This window comes from Candoia aspera, chromosome 4 (genome assembly GCF_035149785.1).
Source record: "Candoia aspera isolate rCanAsp1 chromosome 4, rCanAsp1.hap2, whole genome shotgun sequence".
NCBI lineage: Eukaryota > Metazoa > Chordata > Lepidosauria > Squamata > Boidae > Candoia > Candoia aspera.
The window spans coordinates 117,824,790-117,849,049 of record NC_086156.1 but is presented as its reverse complement, the minus strand read 5'-3'; the positions used below and the strand labels follow the sequence as shown (position 1 = coordinate 117,849,049).

At 57.0% G+C, this 24,260-nt stretch overlaps 2 protein-coding genes across 5 annotated transcripts; one reads left to right on the top strand and one right to left on the bottom strand.

Annotated features, from left to right (window-relative positions):
* The first annotated feature begins 721 nt into the window (after positions 1-721).
* GPS2 (G protein pathway suppressor 2) lies at positions 722-8,714 on the top strand. Of its 2 annotated transcripts, XM_063301705.1 has the most exons (11): positions 722-843; positions 1,746-1,855; positions 1,936-2,048; positions 2,998-3,077; positions 3,500-3,582; positions 4,324-4,474; positions 4,605-4,691; positions 4,873-4,952; positions 5,827-5,922; positions 6,194-6,262; positions 7,420-8,714. In XM_063301705.1, the coding sequence occupies exons 1-11, from the start codon at positions 750-752 to the stop codon at positions 7,501-7,503; spliced, it is 1,047 nt and encodes a 348-aa protein (XP_063157775.1). In that variant the 5' UTR covers positions 722-749; the 3' UTR covers positions 7,504-8,714. The 2 variants fall into 2 exon arrangements, with proteins under 2 accessions (XP_063157775.1, XP_063157776.1); XM_063301706.1 differs by lacking the exon at positions 6,194-6,262.
* Positions 8,715-12,249: 3,535 nt separating this feature from the next.
* On the bottom strand, positions 12,250-23,728 carry EIF5A (eukaryotic translation initiation factor 5A). 3 transcript variants are annotated; one of them, XM_063301710.1, is made up of 6 exons: positions 23,571-23,728; positions 19,026-19,215; positions 14,373-14,477; positions 12,851-12,982; positions 12,528-12,601; positions 12,250-12,423 (listed from the first exon to the last, which is right to left on the bottom strand). In XM_063301710.1, exons 2-5 carry the CDS (start codon positions 19,188-19,190, stop codon positions 12,539-12,541), a joined length of 465 nt encoding a protein of 154 aa, XP_063157780.1. In that variant the 5' UTR covers positions 19,191-19,215; positions 23,571-23,728; the 3' UTR covers positions 12,250-12,423; positions 12,528-12,538. The 3 variants fall into 3 exon arrangements, with proteins under 3 accessions (XP_063157780.1, XP_063157782.1, XP_063157781.1); XM_063301712.1 differs by having other exon boundaries at positions 12,250-12,419; XM_063301711.1 differs by having other exon boundaries at positions 23,563-23,653.
* Positions 23,729-24,260: the final 532 nt, after the last annotated feature.

Here is a 24,260-nt window from a genome sequence, read left to right as displayed (position 1 = left end):
CGCAGCGGAGGCCGGGTCGCTGTCGCTGGGATCGTTTCGCTGGGGCGCCTACGCCGAGCAGGGGCTGGGCTGGATGGCCCCAGGAGCCCCTTCCGACCCCGGGTCCCCCGGCGGCTCCTGGCCATCCCAGGAGCGCAAACGCGCCCCCTCCGCTCCCCTTCTAGAGCTCTCCGCACTGGGGGGAGCCAGTCCGCGCCCCGCGCGTTGCCGAAGGAGAGCGCTGCCCCCCGGCGCGAGGGGAGGCGGCGGGAGGGGGCGCTGCTGCCCCGGAGCCCGCCCGCCCCGGGGGCACCGTCCCAGCAAGCGGCTGGCGCTCACCGGGCGCGGGGGGCTGCCTACCTCGCAAGGGCGTTGTTGGCGGCAGGGACGGGCGACGGGGGGCTCCTCCCGGCCCGGTGCATTGGGGCGCCCCCGGCATCGCCCCCTCCCCCGCTCTCCTGGTTCCGGGGGGCCCCCCGAGGGAAGCCCCCCGGGGGGGGCCGCGACCCGGTGCCGCCTTGCGAGCGCGCCGCTTCCCAGCCCGCAACGAACGCGGAAGGGGGAGGGGAGGGGAGGGGAAGCTCCGCCCCCGCCCCCGCCCCCGCCCCCGCCCCGCCTCCCGGGTTCCTTCCAGGGGAGGGGCCGCCGCGACCCGGAAGAGGAAGCGGAGGGGCGGAGGACGGGGCCCGGGCCGCTGCTGCTGCCGCCGCCGCCACCGCCGCTGCCGCCGCCCCCGGGGGCGCGGGGGGGCCGCGAGGATCGCCGCCGCCATGCCGGCCCTGCTGGAGCGCCCGAAGCTGAGCTCGGCCATGGCCCGCGCCCTGCACCGGCACGTCATGGTGGAGCGCGAGAGGAAGCGGCAGGGTGAGCCCGGGCCCCGGGCGGGGAGGCTCCCCGGCCCGCGCTCCCCTCCGCGCGGGGCCGGGCGCAGCTCGCGGGAGGTGCGCCCGCGGGCCCCCGCTTGCAACCCGGCCGAGCCGCCGCGCCACGCCGCGGGCCGCCCCGTCCCCCCGCCCCGGGCTGGCGCGAAGCAGGCCCGCCGCCGCGAGTCGCCTCCCGGAGGGCTGCGCCGCCGCCGGGCCGGGGTCGCGGCGGCGGCCCGCTCCAGCGCGCTCGCCCGGGCTCGACGGAGGGCCCGTGCCCACCGCGGACAGGCGACCGGCCCCGTCGCAGCCCAGCGTGCCAGGGAAGGGCTCAGCAGGAGCGGTGGGCTCCGTGGGCACGTCAAGGCTTGGCTCTCGCCCAGCTGGATGCCCTTCTGGGCGGCCTCGTTGCCCCGGGCAAGGGAGACCCCCGAAGAGAGGCTGCCCCTTTGGGGGGAGCTTTCCAAAGCCCGAGTGGGCCTGTTCCCTGCCGTGCAGGAGCGGATGGCGCCGCGATTCCAGGCTGGTGGAAGAGGCCGGTCGCTTTTTCATTGGGGATCATAAACACTCCCTGCAGGGGGGCCCTTGAGGTCATGCAGCCCAGCCCTCTGCCGTGTGCAGGAATCCAAGCCCTTGGACAAATGGCCAGCTAGCCTCTGCTCTGGCGTGTCCAGCGAAGGGCGCCCTGCCACTGGGGTGCTTTTAGGGTTTGATTCAGCGCAGCCCCTTTCATCGGCTGTGCTGAGGGTCCTTCCGGAAACCTTCGGGAGCAGACCAAGAGTTCCTCGAGGACGGGGGTGAACAGGTTGCCCCTGGGGCCTGCCAGATGGGCCAGTCCTGCCTCCCCCTTGGGTGGGGGGCGGGTGCTGGAGGCCTGAGCAGCAGCCCCTCTCTGTCCCGCAGAGGAGGAAGAGGTGGACAAGATGATGGAGCAGAAGATGAAGGAGGAGCAGGAGAGGCGGAGGAGGAAGGAGATGGAGGAGCGCATGTCCCTGGAGGAGACGAAGGAGCAGGTGGGTGCCGGAGGAGCCCCGCCCCGCCCTGCCCCGCGGCTCCGGGCCCCCCTGACCGCCCCTCCCTGCTCTCCCCACAGATCCTGAAGCTGCAGGAGAAGCTGCAGGCCCTGCAGGAGGAGAAGCACCAACTTTTCCTGCAGCTGAAAAAGGTCCTGCACGAGGAGGAGAAACGCCGCCGGAAGGAGCAGAGGTGGGCAAGAACGGGGGGGGGCGGGGGGGAGGAGGCGGGTCTCCCCTCACCCTCCCTGCGGACCGGCCGTGGCCCGCCCCCTCTAACTCCGGGCCCCAGAAGGCTGGAAACAGCACTGCCCCCCTCTCGGGCTGGCCAGAGCAGCACGGCAGCATCCAGGACGCTGCTGGACATCGGGAGAGAGCACGCCCAGCCCCTCACCCGGCCCCGAACAGCTGAGATCCAGTCGGTTTGACTTTCGGGAAATGAATGGGGAATGATCCAGCTGGATTCTCTGCCTGAAACGCTTTTGCATTTAAAACTTTTTGGAAAAGCACATTTCCCATGCAGATGGCACGTAAGATAGCTGCTAAAGAAAGAAATACAGGGAATCTTCATTTAACAACCATTCATTTAGTGACGGTTTGGACTTACGAAGGTGCTGGAAAAACCAACTTGCAACCTGTCCTCACACTTGGGACCGTTGCAGCATTTCCTTCTGTGCTCACATGATCATGATTTGGGCGCTTGGCAAGCTGTTTGCATTTATGACTGTTGCGGCATCCTGTGGTCACGCGATCGCCGTTTTCAATCTTCCCAGTCGTCTTCTGGGAAGCAAAATCAGTGGAGAACCGTGTGGTTTGATTAACACCCGCTGTGATTCACTTAATGGCCGCCACAATAAAGGCCATAAAATTGGGTCACATTCACTTAATGACTGCTTCGCTTAGCAAACGAAATTCCAGTCCCAATTGTGGTTGTTAAGTGAGGACTACCAGTATGGGTTGCAAGGTGGGGACTTCTCTTTCCCTGGGGGACAAGAACCGGCACCCAAGCTGGGGTTCGCGATGTGTTGACTGCAACAAAGTGGAGAATTGTGCCAGGCAGTGGCTTGTTGATTGACACCGAGTAGAGAGCTCCATGCTGCTCTTGGGGGGCTGACAGCTTTCCCTTGCTTGCCCCCCCACAGTGATATGACAACCTTGGCAGCTGCCGCCTATCAGCAGGGCATGGCCGTGCACGCTGGCACCCACATCCTCAACATGCAAGGTGGGTGGCTTCAGCTGTGGGTCCGGGTTCTGCCAAGTGGGGGCTGAGATCGATCTCGGCAGGCAAGTGAATCGGGCCACTGGTGGGTCTCCAGCCCCTGAGAAGCAGATGCCAGGCGGGCTTCGCTTTCTCTGCCACGCTGGAGAAGCAGCTGGGGAGAGAGCATTGGTTAAGGCAACGGCTAGAAACCCGGAGACCGTGAGTTCTAGTCCCGCCTTGGGCATGAAAGCAGGCTGGGTGACCTTGGGCCAGCCTCTCAGCCCAGCCCACCTCACAGGGTGGTTGCTGGGGGGAAAACAGGAGGAGGAAGGAGCATTTGGTATGTTCGCCGCCTTGAGCTATTTATAACAATAATAAAGGTGGGATAGAAATTAACATTTAAAAAAACTTCTTTCAGTTTAAACCGTGCACTTTCTCCGCAGGGAGTCCGGGTGGGCATAACCGGGCTGGGACCCTCATCTCAGCTGATCGAGCCAAGCAGATGTTTGGACCTCCTGTGATCACGGTAAAGCCCCAGCAGGGGTGAACAAACAGGAGGAGTCTTGCACGCACTCACCCCAAAGCGCTGAGTAGTAACGCTTTGGCTAGGGGGTGGCTTGGATCCTAGCTAGCATGGTCTTGCGGGGGGAGGTGGTGTCACATGCATCCCATTGGTGCAGACCGCCCCTCGTGCGCGCTGTCGTTGGGGTTTGTGCTGAGTAACTGGGTGCCGCATCTGGGTTCATATCCAGGCTCCCCTGCAAGGCCCTTTGGTGCCCTCTGACAAGTCTGTGACTGGTTCACGCATTGTGCTAAACCTGGTGTGCTTCCTTGTGGCTGTTTGAATAAGCTACGGTAGGCTAGGCTCATGCAGTACCTTGCGCCATCAAGTATGGTTTGCAGCCTGCAACTATTTAGTTCGCACAACACGTTAAGCTCCACTACAGTTCGGTTTATAAAAATGGTTAGCACTGGATTATCCTCACCAGGAAGATGATAACAGTACGGACTTACCCACTTGCTTCCTGGTCTGTATTTCAGTGGTGATGACCCGTGTTTCTCAACCCTGGCAACTTTCAGATGTGTGGACTTCAACTCCCAGAATTCCCCAGCCAGCATGGCTGGCTGGGGAACTCTGGGAGTTGAAGTCCACACATCTGAAAGTTGCCAGGGTTGAGAAACACTGCTCCAGGGACTGAATCGCCCAGGAAAAAGAGCGGAGGCTGCTTCTGATGCCCACTTTGGGGTGGCCTTTTCTCCCTGGCAGACGCGGCACTTTGCTACCCAACCAGCTTTCCCAGCCAGCACCCCAGAACACGGGCAGTACCAGGGCAGCCAGACTGGGCACAGCCCCTACGCCGTGGGCCAGAGCCAGCACACGGTGCCCGTCAGCTATGCCAGCAGTCAGTCAATCCGAGGTGAGGAGAAGATGGAGAGAATGGACAAAGGGGGATCAGCGGGCAGCCTGGGAGCCTCCTGGCACTTGCTGGGGCAGAACAGGCCAGAAGAAGAACCAACGGCCCCTCCTTCTTCCTCCCCCACTCCCAGGCCCATCTGCCTTCTCCACAATGCAGTATTTGTCTCAGCAGCAACCTGGTTATGCAATCCATGGTCACTTCCCTGCTGCCCAGGCAGGTAAGCCCTGCTCTTAGCCAGGAGGGGTTCCTTGGGCCATCCAGCCCATCCCCTGCCCAGGGCAGGAGTCCAGTCAAGGGAACTTTGCCCTTTGCACCTTCTTCCAAAACGCAGACGCTTCACGGATGTTCGTTTTCTCCCCTCATTGTGATTATTATCGCACCTCCTGGTGTCTGATTAGGTTTCATCCCTCCGAGCACCACCATCCCTCTTCAGAAGCAGTTGGAACATGCTAATCAGCAGTCTGGATTTTCTGACTCGGTGAGTTCAGGTCCTGAACATTTTTTAGTTTGGCAGGTTGCAATCGACTAGTTTTCAAGCAGAGGGTCTTCGGAGGAGCTTGCAATTAATTAATTAATTCAATTTATATAGCTGCCCATTTCAAACCAACGTCAGCGTGGCCAGGAATTTAACTTTCCTGTCCCAAGCTTCCTCAATAAATCACTTTGCCAAGCCAGAACTCAAGGCCTCTCAGTCCAGGCCAGGGCTCCCTGGGAGATCACGATTTGCTTAAAAAGTTATTTCAAATTCAGGCAACTTCACATTAAAGAGGCAAGTTTCATTCTTTACTTTTAGTTTAAGAACACTGATAATGCACGTATACAGGCCTACCCAGGAAACGGATATTTATTTTGTAACTTCCGGCCTATATCTGAGCCCGAATGTGCAGGGGGCTTCCCCGAGGCCTGAAGAATATTTCAGGGGTTCCTCCAGGGTCAGAAGGTTGAGAAAGGCTGGTCTAAAACCACAAGCCTCCCGCCTTCGTCTGGATGATTTGTCCGGGGTGTGTGTGTGTCTTGCCCTTGTTTCTCAAGCTCCCAGAAACGAGGTGGGTTTAATCTGCTGTTCCCATCCCCTAGCTCAGCCTTCCCCAAATGGGTGTCCCCACAGCTACCAGCGGTTGGTCAAGGGGTAGCCCACCAGTCCGGTAGGCATAATTAGGAGGACCTGAAGTCACGTCTTAATTTTGAGTCTGGAACGTAGAAAGGCGTCCGTTGGACAAAACTCAGTCTTGGAGCAGCCTGAACGGATCCAGATGTGCTGAGCGGGCACCTCCCTTCACCTTGGGAGGGGATCAGTTTGGGCAAGACGAGTGGTGGGGCTGATCCTTCGTGGCTTCGCGCTTCTCTTTCAGTCGACCCTCCGTCCGATGCACCCCCAGGCCCTTCATCCGAACCAGGGGCTCCTACAAGCCTCTCAGCTCCCCGTCCAAATGCAGACCACCGCCAAGGTAAGGTCAAGGTTAGAAGGCCTGGTGTCCGTGCCCCCCCCCCCGGGTGCCTTTCTCCTTCCTGGCTGCTCAAGTTGGTGCGCCTTGTCTAAACAGCCTGGGTTCCCCTTAGTGGTTTTGCCCCTCCGGAATCGAGTATGATTGCCGCTTAATTTTGCTAGCATCATGCAAGAGGAGAGCCAGCAATCCACTGCTTTCCTTTCTTGTCCTGCTCTGAACTGCTTGTTGATGTTAATTGCTTTTCTCTTTCCGCTTTTTAATTGTGCGGCAGCCCAGTTTGGCCTACACTCACACAGCCCGGCCCGCCTCTCCTGGTAGCTTCTCACAGCAGCCTCACACGGTACGTTCTTCTCTGACAGATGGAAGCGGGGTCGGATCTAAAGCAACGGCTGCTGCTAACGTGTAATGGGAGTGCTTCTGAGCACGTACAGAATGCTTGCGTTTCAGTAGGAAGGAAATGCTAGCTCCTGTGTCCAAACCTGGAGGGAATAACCAAGGTGCAGAAGCGAGGCTGCGTTTAGAAGTGGAGGGGGAGAGAAAATAATTCAGTTTATTTCCTCTGGCTTGATTCCTTCTTCAACAGTTGTAGCTGTTTTCAGGATTCTTTTTCTGCCTTTTCTGTTTTTCTTTTTAAGCCCAGCAGACGAATGCAGGCAGTTAAATGTTGGCAGCTTTGAGTGCAAAGCAGCAGTTTTTTTAAAAAATCAGCAAATATCACGAAAATAAGGGCTGCTGGAAAAATACATGTTTAGCTGCCTCCTTGAAAAACGAGCAGTTCAAGTAACAGTAAAATGGGTGCAAGGCTGGGAGAGGGATGTTTGGAAAGAGGCAAGCGGCCAGTACAGGTAGTCCTCGCTTAACAACCATTTGTTTAGTGACAGTTTGGACTTACGACAGTGCTGGAAAAACCGACTTACAACCAGTTCCTCACACTTAATGACTGTCGTAGCGTTCCCTGCAGTCGCGTGATCACAATTTGGGCGCTTGGCAACTGGCTCACATTTATGACCATCACAGCATCCCGTGGTCATGTGATCACCACTTTCAACCTTCCCTTCGTCCAGCTTCTGGCAAGCAAAATCAATGGGGAACCACGTGATTCGCTTAATGACCATGTGGTTCACTTAATACCCACGGTGATTCACTTACAACCGCTCAAAAAAGGGTGGTAAAATCGGGTCGGATTCGCTTAATGACTGCTTTGCTTAGCAACTGAAATTCCAGTCCCAATTGTGGTCGTTAAGCAAGGACTGCCTGTATGCCTCCCTACTGTCTGTCCATCAGCCTGCCAAAGTGCGTGCAGTCCTTTCTCAAAGGGGAGATTTTAGACTGGGAAAAGCAGGAACTTAAGAAGAGGTGCTAAATACTATTTGCTGCCTGGGCCGTGTAAGGCTGTTGGTACCACGCGATGTAACTTTTCCCCCACAAGAGAGGATTGATCGTAACTGCGCGGTGTGGGTTTAAACCTCTTTCCTTGAAATGGGTTCTGTCTTGCAGTCTGGCTTCCAGGCGTCTCCCCAGCCAGCACCCCGGCACCCGTTTATACAGCACCCACAGGGTCAGCGTTTCTACCACAAGTGAGCACCAGCGGGCCCCAGCGGTCGCTTCAGCCTCCCGCCCGACCCCCCCCGTGCCCCCCGTGACCACAGAAGAGCCGTCTAGGATAACTGTATGCACAGGAATACTTCTGTCCCTGCCTTCCTCCCAAAGCGTCATGAATTTTGCAAAAGCAACAATTGCGCTCTCAGTGCATTCTGCTTCCTTCGTTCCGAGGAGGGTGAGCGTGGCGTGGTTTGTCCCAAGCCCTAGTCAGCCACTTAGCATGGTGGCAGAAGCCAGGATCGGAGGGCACACTTGCAAATTAGGCTGCAGCAGAAGAAAGCGAAACCGTGTGTATTTTTGCGTGGTGGGTTAAGTTTTGGTCAACTCCTACCTCGCAGGCTTGGGCCAGAAAAGCAGAATTGGGCCTTTCCTGCAACTGGCAAGAGCCGATTCCAAATGGTGATGAATTCGGCTTCACACGGGGTTCAGCCTCCTCTCTGGTGTCCCTGCTATGCTTGAAGGAACAGCCCTCCTTCTTGCTCCCCTCTGCGAGAAGGTCCTCCACAGAGCAGCCCCCCAACCAGCAGGTGGGGCTGAGGCACAGGGTCCACCTAGGCCAGGGAGCCTAGCCCCTGGGCAGGGCAGGGATCCAAAGGGAAGGTGGCTAACCCGATAGCCCGGTTCAGGCACATAGAAGGAAGCCACGGAGAAGACCGTTGCGGACTATTGGTGGAGGCCATAGAAACTAGGACCAGAAATAGCAGAAGCTGCAGCCACCTCGATTTCATGTAAAGGTAAAGAAAAAGGTCCTGATGGTAAGGTCCGCACCACAGTAGAACAGGTTACCCATGAAGGTTGTGGGTTCTCCGTCTCTGGAGGCTGTTAAGAAGAAGGTGGACAGCCGCCTCTCCTGGATCGCTTGATTGGTTTTCCTCCACATTGCAGAGGGTTGGACTAGATGGTGGTTCTGCCTCCTCCCAGCTCTGTGATTCTAGGATCTGGAGAGCTTTGCTGGGTGACATCCTTTCAAGTACTTGAAGAGTACAACCATTGCCAGCTCGGCCACGCCTTCTCAAGGTTGAACGTTCTCTGCGCTTAATGTATTGCCATAAGTTTCTAGTCCTCTGATGGTCCTCGCTGCTGTTCTCTGAGCTTGTTCCATGATGTCTAAGTTGTGTTTAAAAGGTGGTGCCTGGAACTCAACACAAGGTGGTGTGACCAACCCAGAATAAAGTGCTTGCTGCTTGTGATTTGCTCTGCCTGTCGAACACCCTGAAATTGCGTTGCTGACTCAGCTTGTAATTATCTGCTGGCGGGGTGGGGGGCAACAAGTCCTGTTCCCTGTACAGTTTATGTTGTACAACAATCCTGTGACACTTACACAACAGCCCACAATTTAAGCAAAAGAGCAAGATGGTATTCAGCTCGCAAAGACCCTCCAGGATAATTTGGGTTTTACTTTGCAGAAGTCATCACAGTGGGGCTAACCCAGCATCTGATGCGGGGGTTGAGTCCATATGGTGGGCGCTTTAATAGAAAAACATGATCTTACGGCTTCAGCACCGTAGCGCATGAACATGTGGGATGACCAAGAACTTGTCCCACGATGTACCGATCGGACAGGTTGATTCTGGCTGGAGCACATTGACCTGAAGAGGCCGGCCTGGGTGCGAAGACGGGGGGCTCTCTAGGGCAAAGCTAGCACTTGGAATTGCACTCAGAAGACCATTGGCTACCAGTGCAGAGCCTTGACCACTAGGGAATTATGCTCCTGGCAGTCAATATCAGACAGCAGCTGGGCCACCACATTGCGTATCGGTGGTAGCTTCTGCGTGGCCTTCCAAGGCAACCCCATTTGGAGCACGTTGCAACCATCTACGCTGATGGTGATGAGAATGAGAGTGACGGATACAAAGGCCTCACACTCCAAGGAGGTCCACAGCTGGCACACCAGCCAGAGCTGGGCAATGCCCCCTTGTCCACCACCTCCACTTGCCCATCCAGAGGTAGCCATGAATCCAGGAAGAACCCCAAGTTGGAGGTAGTTCTTCCCTGAGGTAACATTGGAGCCACCCAAGATTCTTGATGGACAAATAGCGACCACGCCTTGTCCAGGTTCAGTTCTTGTCCTGTGCGGAGGCTGATGGCCTGCAAACACCAGGACAAGCCGCCTCTGGCATCACCGGTTTGACCTGAGGAAGTGAGGTAAATTTGCGCATCATCAGGAGGCTGATGCCATACCCCAAACCAGTGGGCTTCCTATAAATGTTAAAAAGATGGGGGAGGAATGAATCTCACAGCTCCTTACATGTGAGTAACCAGGCCATCCTCAACATCCCCATAATCCACTGAAACTGCCCACTAAGGAAGGAGCAGAATCCTTTCTCAGTTCTGACGCAATCAAGAACACCATGGTAATTGAATATACATCTATTGAAGTCCTCATAAAAGTACTCAACCAGCATGGCTGTCATCCAGGCCTGAAACGGATTCAGAAAATCCCATGCTGTCTAAAATGTTGTCTAGCAAGCTATTTAAATTTTTGGCACCCCATTTGTACTTTGCCCCACTTTAATGAGAAATTGATGGTCTCCAAATGAAATTTTTGAGCCAGCTATGTAAATAATCATGCCACCCAGCTCACACCTGGTTATACTGCCAATCGGAATGCTATTTTTAATACTTCACTAAAACCAAGATATATTACAACAGCATTCCCACAATCTACTAAACTTCTAGTCAAAACAGTTGTTTCAGTCTGGTGAGGCTTGCTCTTGACCACACTGATTTCTAGCACTTGCAGCAGTTTTCAAGCAGTTTAGAGGCTGTTCTATATTCTGCTCTAGAACCTTCCTGGGTTTTGATGTCAATCTGCCTGCAGTTCCTCATACCCCCCTTTCCAAATAGAGACGGACATCCATCTTCCTGTAGTCACCTGGCACTTCACTTGTTCATCTGGATTTCTCAACATTCAGCCAGATCATTAGCAAGTTCCTGCAGCATTGTCAAGTGCAATCAATCCGGCCCTGGAGAGGGGTGCTCCTACCCAGGATAGGTTTCACTTCCGCTCTTCACAATTGCCTGACAAAACATACGGGAGCCAAGTAGCTCAGCCATTTCTATGCTCAGCCACATTTTGCTGTCTTCCCCAAGCAGCTGGGGTGCCGGCTTTTGTTTTTTCATTTTCACCTTGCCTAAAGCGCAGGCTTCATTCTGCGCATCTTTCCTCATGCCATCCCTAGAGACCCATGCTAGCTGCACGGCCTGCTCGGTGACTCATGCCTTTCCATCTCAGAACGTTGTGCACGCAGCCGTTTTTTTCGTGCTGCCCTATTCTTCCTTCATGAAACTCTGCTTTTACTATCTCCTTTTCCACAGCCCCCTTCCCCACCAGCTTCCTACTTAGGCTCCTCTTAGTGTGACTGTGAGAATCATAGACTATGAAAATCTTTGATAGGCATTGGATACGCCTACTTCTTGGCCTAAAACCCAGGACTCCCAACACACCGCAGTCGCTTTCCGGCAACGTGTGGAAGCCAATCCTGATTTAACTAATGCAGGGTTGCTCAACCTCGGCCGCTGGAAGATGGGCGGACTCCAACTCCCAGAATTCCCCAGCCAGCACAGAATTCTGGGAGTTGAAGTCCACCCATCTTAAAGTTGCCGAGGTTGAGCAACCCTGCTCAAACACAACCCTGCCAAAAGTATCCCCTTCGATTTCCCAGCAGGCCCTTTCCCGTTCTGCCACTGCAATGACACAGCTGGAGCCAGGCATTCGTATTAAACTTGTTTTTATTGAGGTTGATTAACAAATGGGTCGGATTAACGGGGGGGAGGGAGGGGAGGAGAAGAGGCCACAGCTTGACCTGTGAACAGCAGAGGGGAGTAACTATGAACCAAGGAGACAGTCGGGGTGCTAGCTGGTTACCCCCAAAGATCCCTACCTTCAACAGCTCTTGGGTGGGGACAGTTACCCAGCAGGAAGGGCCTGGGGAGGGAGCGGTGCTGGTGATGCCAACTCCCGAGGACAAGGCGCTCAGAGGCAGCTACAGCACAGGGGGTGGGGGGTCAGGCGGGGAGGGCGAGGGGAGAGGCAATCACACATGATTGGCAGGGACCAGAGCAACCCTGCTCCTTCTCCGGGGGGGGGCAGCTGCCCCGTCCCGGGCCTGGCAGGGACCCTCCTCCCCCCGCCGTTCCAGATCAAGGCAGGCTCGGGTGGGCTCCAGAAAGGACTGAGGAGAGGGTGCAAGCAAGCTCAGCAGCCAGGGCGGGGATCCCCTCCCCAAAAGAAATGCGCCGAATGGGTAACCTCCCAGCGCGAGGGAAGTGACCAACTGCTGCAACCACCCGGGAGAGAGGTGGGGGGGGAAAAACGCCCCCCCCTCACCAACCCTCAACAGAAACGCTCCCGAGCACGAACACCTCGGACGGGGCGAAGAGCGCGGCCGCATCTCGCTTGGCCGGTGGGCTGTTTCCTGGAGAGGGGCAGCTCCCCCCAATTGCCGCCGTCTCTTGAAAGAAGAACGAAAGCCAAAAAAAGTTAAACAGAAGTCTCTTGCTGTGTTTTCCCCCTCCTTCTAGCAGTTTAAATATTTTCCTTTAAGTGCAAATTCTCAACTTCTCTTGCCAGAAAACAGCTGTAGTGTTACTAGCACCCAAGAGGGGGAGGGGGGAAGGAGGGGAGGGGCGAGGGAGGGGCCAAACAAGAAAAATAATAATGAAGGATTACATCAGCATCCAGCTTTTCCTTTTTTTTCTTTAAAAAGACCACAAAATAAAACATTGGTTTTCTTTTGTTTAATTCAAAAGGGAGGAGCGGGAGGATTCTGTTTTCGTTTCAAAGGAAGGGAAAGAGAAAAAAAAAAGATTCGGGTGGTTTGGAGCCAAATCTGACAGTCTGCGGGTTGCGATCCTCTCTGGTTCATAACAAGTTGGAGCGGCTGCTGCGGCTGCTGCCTGCGGGAAAGGGGGAGACGGCGGGGGTTACAGAGCCCCCCAGGGAACAGCGCAAAGGCAGCCGGCCCGCCTCCTCCCGCCCTGCCCGGCCACTGGGGACTGACCTGTGGTTCTTCTATTTGGCCATGGCCTTGATAGCGACAGCGGCTTCCTCAGTCATTGCAGACAGAACGGTGATCTGAGGGGAGAGCGAGCCCAGTTTCGAGGGGGGCAAAGCTCGGGGGCCAAAGGCTCGGCTTCTGCCTTCTCCCCCACACTGCCACCCACCCCGAAGCAAGGCCTCTCCAGCCCCGAGGGAGTCCAACCCGTCGGGCGCTGGGCCCATCACGCTCCTTGGGCAGGCACAGGGGGCCGCCCGGCCTCTCGCGACTCCGCCTCCCAGACGCGGAGGGCACGGGGGGGGGGACCCCAAACGGCCGGCTCTCACCAGGATTTCTTCTCCGCTGTCGTATTTCTGTTCAATCTCCTTGCCCAGTTCTCCCTCAGGGAGACGCAGATCCTCCCGGACTTCCCCGCTGTCCTGGAGCAGAGAAAGGTAGCCATCCTGGATCCCAATAAGCTGCAACGCAAGAGGAAGGGGAAGGTGGTCACGAGCACTGCGCTGGCCAGCCCTTGAGGGCCTTTCCAAAGCCTCCGCCCCTCTCCTGGGCCGTGGTGGCACCTGGATCACACAGCAGCAGCAGCGGCGCCCTGGCAGGACTCAAACCAATCACCTTTGTCGGCCTCCGTCCCAAAGCAGAGGACAAAAGTGCTTCGTCTATCTAAGCGGTGTTTCTTAACCTTGGAGACCTTAAGACACGTGGACTCTAACTCCCAGAGTTCCCCAGCCAACCTTGCTGGCTAGGGAATTCTGGGGGTTGAAGTCCACGTCTTAAAGCTGCCACGGATGATGGTCTATAAAGGACCATCTGTCTTCCGTGGCTTCTACTTGGTCCATACAATCAGGCAGAGTTGGCATGAAGCAGTGCCATCTGGTAGGGCCAGGAGGCAGGCCTTCTCTGCTGCAGCAGCTGCCCTCTGGAAGGCCCTCCTGCATGATCCAGCGGGCCCCCACCCCGGCCACGCTCAGAAGAGCCCTGAAAACCCGGCTCTTTCCCCAGGCCTTTGGTTGGAGAGAGCAGCCAATCTGGTTGCCTTTCCTTTCGCTGGTTGCTTTTCTCCTGCCGCTGGGGTGAGTGGTGTTATTTTAACTGGACTGTGTGACAGCTACCCTGTACCCCACCCACAGCTGTTAGAGCTGAGTGGCTTTATACACTTCAAACATAAATCAAAAAATAATACTGTCACATGACTGCAGTTCAATTCATGGCAAGAATTTTTATGATTTTGGTGGTTTTGTTGTTGTGGTGAGCCACCCAGCATGGTGCTCTAAGGTGGGCGACCATACAAACCTTTTAAACAACCAGTAACAGGAGCCTGGAAATAATCCCCTCATGACATAGCCCCCTTACTCCTTTGGGGCAGTAAGAAGCCCCACTGAGGCAGCTTAGAGCCCCTGCGGACAAAGGGAAGGGTCCTGCAGCGGGCAGAAGGGATCACCTCCGGAAGCAGGAGGAAGAGCCCCGACCGAGGGGGTGGTCAGATAAGAGAGACCTGAGTCTGGGCCGGAAGCATAAGCCGAGAAGGTGCCTCAAACAAGACCCTCCCCAGTTCTCACGAAGATTGGGGGGGGCACATTCAGACTTGCAGATTCTGTTGCTATAACCCCATAATAAAATAGCGTTGGCGCGCATGGCTTCTGTTTCCTCGTCTGGTCTGCTTTGGAGGGCTGCCAGGCTCAAAAGGCGGCCTGGGTTGACTGACCAATCGCTGCCCTCCCACAACGGGATGATGGAGGCAGTCCAGGGAAGCTCTCCACCCCGTGGAGGAGCCACAGGCCGGTGGAGGGGCGCTGAGGCCTAAAAACCAACCACTGCTGGCAGACCCTGCCCCTGTCCTCGGGTGCCTACCTGGAAGTCATTTCTCTTGATGTTGGGCACGTCCATGTTGTGAGTTGAGGGGCAGATGTCTTCGTATTTCTTCCCAGTGAAGATGTCTATGCCCACAAGATGCACCTAGGATTTGCGGGGGTGGGGGGAGAAAAAGAAGTTGGCCTTTGCACGATCCCTTGCGCATACAAGGCAGGCAGAAAGGACGAAGCACCCCTGCCTAGCGAAGGTAAAGGGGACTCCTTTCCAACAACAGCGCGTCCCTTGTCCCTTGGTGGGGGAGGGACCCAGAGAGCCCCCGTCACAAGAACGTACGCAGTGCTGCTCGGACCCCTCCCCTTCGCCCCACCCCGGCCTGCTGGAGGGCCTTTCAGTTGCCCTGCGCACCACGGCAGTGCTTCTCAACCTCACCAACTTTAATACGTGTGGACTCCAGCTCCGGGAATGCCAGGGACGCGTTGAAGTCCACACACCTTAAAAGCTGGTGAGGCTGAGGAACACTGCTCTGGTGCCATCTCATCTTCCTCCGGTGGGACTGGGGGGAACTTTCTGCTTGCTCTCCAGGCTCCACCCCACCCCACTTGCTTCTCCCAAGGCTCTGAACCTGTTAAAAAAAAAAAGAAATCCTAGCAGCCACCTGATGCCTTAAGTGCCTTTAAGGCTCGCTTTTGTGGCCTTGAGGAAAAACTGCAGTTTCCGTGTTTTTGTTGAACTGAAATATGCATTCAAGAGACAAGAACATGTCAAAGCGGCTAGGAGTGATCCTATCACAGGAAGCCCTGGGTGCTCTGAGAGGCCAGCGCTTCCCTTCCAAGCTGGTGCAGCCTTCCCCAAAAGGAGGGAGCAATGCCCCCACCCCGGCAGCTCTTGAGATACCTGCAGAACAGGCATCTGCAGATCCTGAGATGGAGAGAACCCCCCATGGGCCACATGGACCTTACAGGCCAGCGGGGAGGAGGCCCGGTTTGGAGAAGGGAGAACTGAGTTCAAATGAGCAGACTGGTGTTTTCAGGCTTAGGCCTTGCCTCTGTGCGCGCCCAAGGTTTGGGGCACATTGCCGGTCTCTTTGGAAAGGGTTCCTCATTCTCCTGGCAGGCTTTTGTGGTGGCATTCACAACACACGCCAAGTGCACCCACAGCTCCGAAAAAGGTTGGACACGGTGGCTTTGTGCAAGCCCCGAAATCCCCAGTCCACAAAAACAGATGAGCTCAGGCATCACCAGCAGAAGGAATTTCAGGGTGGGGACCGGTTACCCAAACCATGTGCTCAGCGTGTCCGTATGTCCGGCAGGGTAAAGCAGAAAGGACTTTTCAGCTACTAACAAGTCACAGGATGGAGGAGACATCTTAAGAGGGAAGTTTAGGTTAATTCCACTTGGAATTTTAAAATCCATTGATATGTTAATGACTGCATTCTAATGGAAGGCTGAAACTCTAATGGCTTGCGTTAAAAAGTATGGGGCTTTTAATTCAGTTACAGCACTGGACACTTTTGTGCTGGAATAAAAACAATACTGACTGCTAGAGAACCCGGTGACCAGTCGGGTCATCCTTTGAGAGAAAGGGAATGCAGTCTGATGTGACCAAATGAACGCTCGATTTTAGGCTGACCCTATTTTTTTTGTACCCCAATGTTGGACGGTCCCGTGATCACCTAAGAAAAGCATACATAAATAATAGAAAGATCATTGTAGTGGCAAACAAACTTCAGTAAGTGAATATTTACTTACCGAAACAGATAAACAGAAAGACCATGGGCAGGCAAAAAAGCAACGGAAGCAGGAGCGACTTCCGACTTTCCTGCCAGCTTCCCGTTGGCTTTGCTTGTGGGAACCCGGCAGGGAACGTCAGAAATCACAATCACGTCACAGCAGGGACGCTGCGACGGCCACAACTTTGCAAATAAAACTGGTCTAAACATCGTGGAAATCACAGTTCCACAGGAGTAATGGGCCCCGGGTTTTTTTACACATCCTTTAAGTTAGCCGATTTTAGGTACCTTGATTTCAAAAATTGTTGCGGAGTAACACACCATTTTTGGGCTAACTTGAGGTCACAGACAGACAGACAGAGTTTTAGTAGTATATAGATGTACTATGATGGACCCTTCTGGAGCTGTTAATTGGCCCCTTAGAAATCCTGAGTGCAGCAGAAATCTTTTTATATTTCCACCATTGAAGGTGGTCAGACATATTTGGACGCTATTGCGCAAGAAGTTAAAATCTGATTTCTGTTCTTATGAGAAACTGATTGGGGGAACGACCCTTATTTAAAAATTGTGGGTAAAACGTCCCTTTGGAAAGTGTGGACTGAAAATGGGAGTTACTCTTGAACAGCCAGTCACTGAAACTTTAAAAATTGTGAAACACTGCCAAAAGAATGCAATTTGCCAAAAAGAGATGAATGGCAATGGATTCAGTTAAAATCTTTGTTTGGACCAGACGCACAGAAACCCCTCCGATTCTGAGTACCAGAGGAATCTTTTTAGAGGCTAACCAACTATACAGTTTTTATTGTCAATTTTAAAACTGTATGGTTTTTTTTTAAATGTGGGCTATTTACCTTCCTCGAAGATACAAGAAAATCAACCTATTTGGCCATTCCCCTTGATAGCTGCTTAAGTGTGGAATCTTATTATGGCAAACCAGATCCTTGGCAGAAAGATTAAAGGAAGTCAGTGTTGTTAAATTACATTGCAAAAATTGAGAATCTGTCTGTCTATGAAGAACTTTGGTTTTACCAAGTCTGGACCGTTGCCAAAAAAGGTAGTACGTTGCTGGAAAGACCCTTGTATTCCAGATGCCGACGGTTGGCTGGATGAGCCGTGCTGGCTTTCACCCTTGGAACAGGGGCCTTTCTGGGCGTAAAGACAAGGCAAGGCAGGAAGACTCCACGTGGTCAGTTGTTTAAAAACTGAACGGTGGCAATCCTTACATAAATGCAATTGTTGTTGCATATACACTGTACTTGTTTTAGGTTTTCCTTTTGGTAGCTCATTTTTGTAACTTGTTTTCATTTTATTTACATTAACACTTTTTAAATTTGGTAATTGTATTAAAGCAGTAAACATTTAAAAGAGTCTTAAAAATGAGCCCCAGAAAAGAGCCCAGTTTTTGTACCCATTTTTCTTACAATCCTAAAGGCTATTAAATAAGAGTTTCGTTACACCAATGCAGTTGCTGTATTAACACAGCCGGGGATATTCCAGGAAACCATTGATTTGGGTGGATTTGCCCTGGAACACAGGGAGCCCCAAGACTGCCTAGTCCCCTCCCTTAACTTGGCAGAACGGGATGTGGATTGAACGTCTACCCCGGACCACCCTTTCCCAGGCAACACCGGCTACCAACATCCAGCTTTATTTCAGCTAGGAACTTCCACCTCCATAAGCAAAGAAAATTTAATTCCAGCCTTTAGTCCCCCAAGGCAGTCTTGGTTTAGGATGTGCCCAAGGGCCTCCCCAGAGCACAGGGCTCAGTGAAATGCCTGACCTCCTTCCTTCTCTTGCCTTTGGAAGGAAGGCTCCAGGAATAGCCCTGCCAGCAGCACTTGTGGCGTCCTGCAGCAGCCCTTGCCCAGGAATCATTCCAGGGAAGAGGCCTTACGGGCAGGACAAGGAGAGCGGCCTTCTGAGATGAACCAGGCACCGGCCAGCTGGTCTGGGAGAAGACAGAGGAGCTGCAGAGCCAGTGGGATACAAGCGGGAATGAAGGCGCACGCAGCAACGCTCTGCCTACAGAGACAGCCAGAATTCTCTCAGCTGACTTCTTTCCAAGGAGAGCCCACAAAGAGCACCGTGCTAGTCATCCAATCTGCAAAGGACTGGCTCCTGGATCTCCAGGGCCAGGAGGGGTTATTGTAAAGGGGTAGGCAAAGGTTGCAGGGGGGAAGGCAGCTGCTGCAGCTTTCAATCACTCCATTCTAGTTTCTCCCAACTCCTGCACCAGTTTTATTTTATTTTCTTCGACACACACAGATCTCATGGTACCATTTGGGGGTCTTGTGCCTTAAACCAGCTGCATTCCTTGTCCGTATCATCACATCTTCAGAACTTTATGGGCTTCCATTAATGTTTTGTTTGAGAAGGTGGATGATTTTTTGTTTGGGGCTAAACGTGGGATTACTCTGAGTCTACCTATACAGGGCACAGCTCCGCAAGCAAAGGAAGGTTTGAACTAGAAGGGCGGGACAGTCCCAGTCGCAAAGGCCCGCAGGGGCTGGGGAAAGGTGGCGGGCAGACATGGCGCCTTCTACCGTCTCACAGCTGGAAGATGAAAGCCTCATGATGCCAGGTAGGGAAGCCAGAGGGGAATCTCCTCCGCCAAGCAGAAACAAGGTAGTCCTCTGGCTTCCTGTTCACGGACACGTGCTTCCCCCTCCTCCCAGGGGAGACACCGGAGCCCAGGGCCCTACGCAGGAGGCAATGGCCCCCGTCTCTAACCTCCCCAGGTAACTCGCTCATCACTCATCGCTTGCCAGGATGTCCAAGGGCAACCCCACTCCGGCCAGCCGCACAAAGGCGCGCGCACACACGGCACAGACGTGCTGGTACCCAGTAAGGGAAGGATACCGTCTGCTTCCCGCCTGAGCACGCAGACACATCCCCAGCCAGGAGTTCCCCGACACGGCCCCAGAAAGGGAAGCAGCCTCCTGCCACGGATCATGCCCGCTTACCTTGGCATGGCCGTGCTTGCCCGTCTTGGAAGTGGACATCTCCACAATCTTGCAGGGACGCCCTTTGAGCACCACAAAGCCATTCTTGCGGAGGGCGGAGCACTGCATGGGGAAGGTGGCGGAGGCCCCGGCGTCGCCGGTCTCGAAGTCTAGGTCATCAGCCATGGTGGATCAGATGTTGTGGAAACCGCTGGGAAAGGAGGAGCAGGAGTCTCAGGACACACGGGCTTGCGTCTCCTTGGCAGGCCACCTGCCCTAGTCCTGCTGCCGCAACCCTCCCGTACGGAACGAACTAGAATAAGAGAGGCCCGGCCGGGCAAGACGCGGAAGAGGCAACACAGGGCGGAGCACCCTCTTCCTTCAAACTACTGCGGGCGCCACACCCACACAGGAAGTTTCCCTACCCCCCGGCTGGCACACCACGAGCACGCCCACTCTTCCCAGAGCTGCAGAAGCTGGAAGGGAAGAGGTTAAATATACGACGCCGGATTCGGATGAGCATCCGTGCAAAGCCTTTTTAGAGAGCTTCCTGCCAAAGGCCACCAAAACGGTCCACAGCGATGATTCCTCCAGATTCAGGCACCGCGAGAAACACGCTTGCTAGAGCACACCATGCCAGCCCATTCATTCTGTTTACAACTCTTTGGGACCGAGAGCCCAGAAGCCCCGCTGCTTTCTACGGCAATCTTGCCCACTCAGCTTATGCGTAACCAGATGCTTGGCTATGGGGGGGGGGGCACAGTGCACGAAATGAAAACTATGGAGGTTTATTGGGCCTAACCCTAATCTGAATCTAGGGAGAGGGAGAGGTCAGCTGCCCCATGGCCCTGCCTATAATTTTTACCCATCAAAAGGAAGCTGCCAAGGCAACCACTAAACTAATTTGACATCTTTTCAGTTGGGCAAAACTGGCCCTAAAGTCCAATGTCTGTTCCTGAAAATCTCTGGCAATTCTTGCCCACAACACAGGCTGACGTATCCCACAGGGGTTCCCTCTAGGCCATCTCCCAGGACCCTGCACAGGCCCCACACCTCAAAAAGCCCCCCTGCCCTGCAGCCCTCTGTTAACCCAGCAATGAGCCTTTAAGGGTGCTTTCTGGGCAGTCATCAGCCGGGGATTCGGCAACTATCGAGCCTGGTACTTCAACCACACCTTCAGCTTCATGATTCCCCACCTCCTACTTTGGGATCAACTGCTCCGATCCGTCTCAAGGTCCTAATGACTCCAAAGGAGCAATTTCAGTAATGTGACCTATGGCAAAATATTCTTCCGAAACGTATTTCAAACATGCGATTTAAAATCTGGAGTTGCACAGCAGTTTGGCTTTGTGGGAAAGGTAGGGGGGACAAGTAAACTTGGTTTGCGAAAAAGCCCATTTTGGTTTTCAGCCTACATTTTAAAAAAACTTCCAGCCTAGTCCTAGCAAAGAATGAGACTTTACGCCCCAAGGAGCCTGCTTACTGTTTTACGAAAAAAATCCCCGTTCTGAGCATGTAAATAGGACAATTGCTTCACCAGGCAAACAGCCTGCCTTAAGGCTTGAAGGTCTAAGCAGATCCTGAAGGGGGAGGTCAGAAACCCCCATCAGCTCCCCAACACAACCCCATGCTTAAAAGCAAGAACTGCTCAGCACCCGTCCTCCTGGAAAGGAATTTCGGGACAGGCCAAGCACCTTTTGCCAACTCCCCTCCCCAGTCCCAGATTCAGCAAGGGCGATTTGCCCTCCGGGAAGGCTTCTCCAGGGGCTGCGGGAGGGTGGACAAAGAGGCTCAGGTCCCCACGTTAGCCGGAACCCTCCCCGGCTTACATCAGAGCTGGAAAAACGAGATTCGGCTCCCGGGGAGGTGCTGCAGGCTCACCCTAGCGTTAAGACAAAGCGGAGACGCGAGGGGGCCGCCGGCCCAGCCGCCTGCTCCTGCGCGGCCCCACCTGCCACGCCAAGCCGGGAGCAGCCCAGGCGCGCCGGGCTCCGCTCGGTCCCAGCTCGCGGCCGCCTCTGCCACCGCCGCCGCCCCAACGCGCCGGAGGCTCCATTAATGGACCAGGATGACTGGTCCCCGTCGCAGCTCCCGCAGGCTGACAGCTCCTCCGGAGGCAGTCGCGGGGGGCCGCAGCGCCCTCGCCGCGCTGGAGCGCCCCGGAGCCCCGCCGCCACCTCCTTCATTCTGATTTCGTCCGCCGCCGAGCAGCAGAGGCAGGGGAGGAGGGAGCTGCAGAGCGAGGCAGGAAGTTTTAACCCACTTTGCGAGCGAGCGGCAGGCAGGCAGGCAGGCAGCCCTCCGTGCCACATGTTCAGAGGGAGACTCCCTCCGCTCCTGCCAACGCCGAGCATGATTCAGCTAAGCTGCCACTGCGGAGAGCCAGGCTCCAGCACGTGACCGGCGGGGGGAGGGGGAAGGGAGCGGCAACATTTGGGAGGAAAGGACCCCCCCTTTCCGTCTCAGGGCAGGCGGGACGCCCCGGCTGCCCCGTCCTCCGGCTCTGGCGCGCGGCGCGCACTCCGAGAGGCTTCCCCGCGCGTGTTCCTCGGCCCGCGCGTGCTTCCGTCGCGGAACAGATTCTGCCGTAACCCTCAAGCCTGCCCCAGGAGGCGCCTCCCGCAGCAGCGGCCGTTCGAGCACCAGGCCGGGCCGCGACCCAGCACGAGGTCTCCCCGGCGCAAGGGGCCCCAAACTGGCCCGGAGGCCACGTACCCGGGGGAAAGGAAGAGCGCCTGGGCACGCAACCGCTGCCCATCCGGAGCCACTAACACGGCTGCCACGGACGAGAGCCCCCCCGCAGCCAAGCTACCTTGCCCTGCCCTTGCAGGGAGCCACAATGCTCTGGCCGAGGCACACCCCAACGCACCCCTCGCCTTCGAGCAAGCCTCAGCCGGGGCTGCCCTGAAACCAGCCCAGGTAGCCAACGCCGCGCTGCTGCGAACAGGGAGGACCCCGCCAGGTCCGCGCACTGAACCAGCCACGCCGAAAGGCCACCCCCTCCGGGGGGGAGGGGGAGGGCTGCTTCCCCCGGCGCGCCCCCCTGCGAAGGGCTGCAAGAGCAGCACCTCCACGAGCGACACTTGCTCCCCCACTCGGAGTCGCACCTTTGTTCTTTAAGGGGTCTGTTTTACCTTCTCTGGGACCATTTGGAAGCCATTCAAAGTCCTACCATCCACCCCTGCATTTCTACGCAAAAAAGGGTTACCCCGCCCAACAGCTCACTCCCACGGTATAAAAAGCTCCCTTAAAGCCCAAACTCTACTTTCTTACCCGTTTCCTGCGGCACTCCCATCACCCCCAAATCAGGGGAGGGACATCGGCTTTCACTCACACCTTCCCTTTAAAGGGAAACCATGTGCTTCTCCCCCTGGAAGACTGAGGTCACACAACCGGCTTAACTGGGCTTCTGAATTAACCTATTTTTGGGTTCGCATAATGCGCTCCTCCGCCACAAGGTAACAGAACGGGCCAGGTTTGCACAAGCCAAACCACACACAAAAAAACACAGCCTAGTCAAGGTTAAATCCCGCTCACCGCGGCACGTTGTGCAAACGCGGCAGGGGTGCACATGTCACGCGAACCCGGCCTAGGACGCGCTCCCTCCGAATGGGCTGGGAGCCCAAAGGGCCCACTGACCGGCAGGCGAGGGCCGCCGTCCCGCCGCCGCCGCCGCCTCCCCGGGCCGCTTCTCCCAGCCGAGCGCCCCTGGCCTGGGTCTGGGGCGGCCGCGTCCATTCACGGCTCGGCCGCTCCCTGCCGGCCTGGCCGGGCGTCCGCCCGCCGGCCAGAGGGCGACCCTTCCCCGCCCGCCCTCAAGGGAGGCCCCTGCCCGCCGGGCTCCCGCCCCCCGGGTTCAGCTCAGGACACGCTCCCCGTGGCCGCCCCGGAGCGCCGCCCCCGCGCCCCCGGGCGCCTCTCGCCTCCCCAGCACGCGAGAACCCGCCCCGCTCCTGCCCCCTCCGCCCCGCAGCGCGGGGAGAGCGGGGAGACCTCGATCCGGGCCGCCCCAACCCCCGAGCCCCTCCCGCGGGCACGGGCCGCCCCGCCCCGCCCAGCGGCGCCCCGCCGCCCGCCCGCCGCCGCCGCCAGCCACCCAAACCGGCCTGGCGGGCCGGGAGGTTTCCCAGAGGCCGCCCCCCCGGGGGCCCGCTGGACCGCGCCGCCCACCCGTCGCAGCCAGGCGCGGCCGGCGGCACACGTGGAGGCGGCGGCGGCGGGACCCCGCCAACGCTCGCCCGAACGCCGAGGCCCGCCCCCTCCCCGGAAGCCCCCGCGGCAGGGATCCTCGGGGGGCGGCGGGGCCCCGAAGCGCCGCGCGGGGCCGGCGCCTGCTCCCCGCCCCGTGACTCAGCCGAGGGGGCGGCCGCCGAGGCAGGCCGCTCCGCGCTCCACGCCACGCGAGAGGCGGCGCCCACGGCCGGCGCCGCCGCCTGGCGCGCCCGGCGGCCCCTGGTCTGAGGCGGGCGCCGCGCCGCCCGGCCTCGGGGGCGCCTGGCCGGACGGACGGACACGCGCGCGCGCTCGCCCGCCCTCCCGCGCGCCCTCACTCACTTACCCACTCACCCGCCCGCGAGCTCAACCGCCGCCGCCGCCGCCGCTGCCTGCTGCAACCCAGCCCGCAGTGCGCACGCGCACTTATCGCCTCCTCTCGCGCTCTCTCCCCCTCCGCCCCGTCGCCGCACGCGCACTGGCGACGAAGCCCAGCCCAAAGCGAGAGGAAGGAGGCGGCGCCTCTTCGGCAGACGCCGCGCCGCGCCTGCGCCCCAGCTCGGGTCAGGGCCAAGCCGGTTCCGAGCGTGCGCGGCGGGCGCCGGAGGGCGGGGCAACGCGAATGCGCATGCTCACCGGCGTACGCTCCGGCCAGCGGCCCTCAGTGCGCATGTCCAGTGGTAAAAAAAATCCCAACTAGGAAACGTCCTACCTCATCCCCCGGGGGTTGCGCTGAGGTAGCGCGCAGGCGCACAGAAAGGCCTTCTTCCCTCCTCCCCCCCCGCGGCCATTTGCACCCGCGACGCATGCTCCTGCGGGCACGCATGCCTCGGTTTTAGGGGCCTTCGCAGCCTCAGTGAACGCTTCTTCAACCAGCGAGCAGACCCTACGAGGACGCATGCGTACCTCTACTTGCGGGCCAAACTCCCGTACCACCGAGTGTGCGTACGAGCGGCCCAGAGCGGCACGCCCAAAGCGTTTTTCCTACCACGCGGCCCTCGGCGGCCATCTTGCCCGGGCCGCGGCCGCCATGGTTTCCACGGC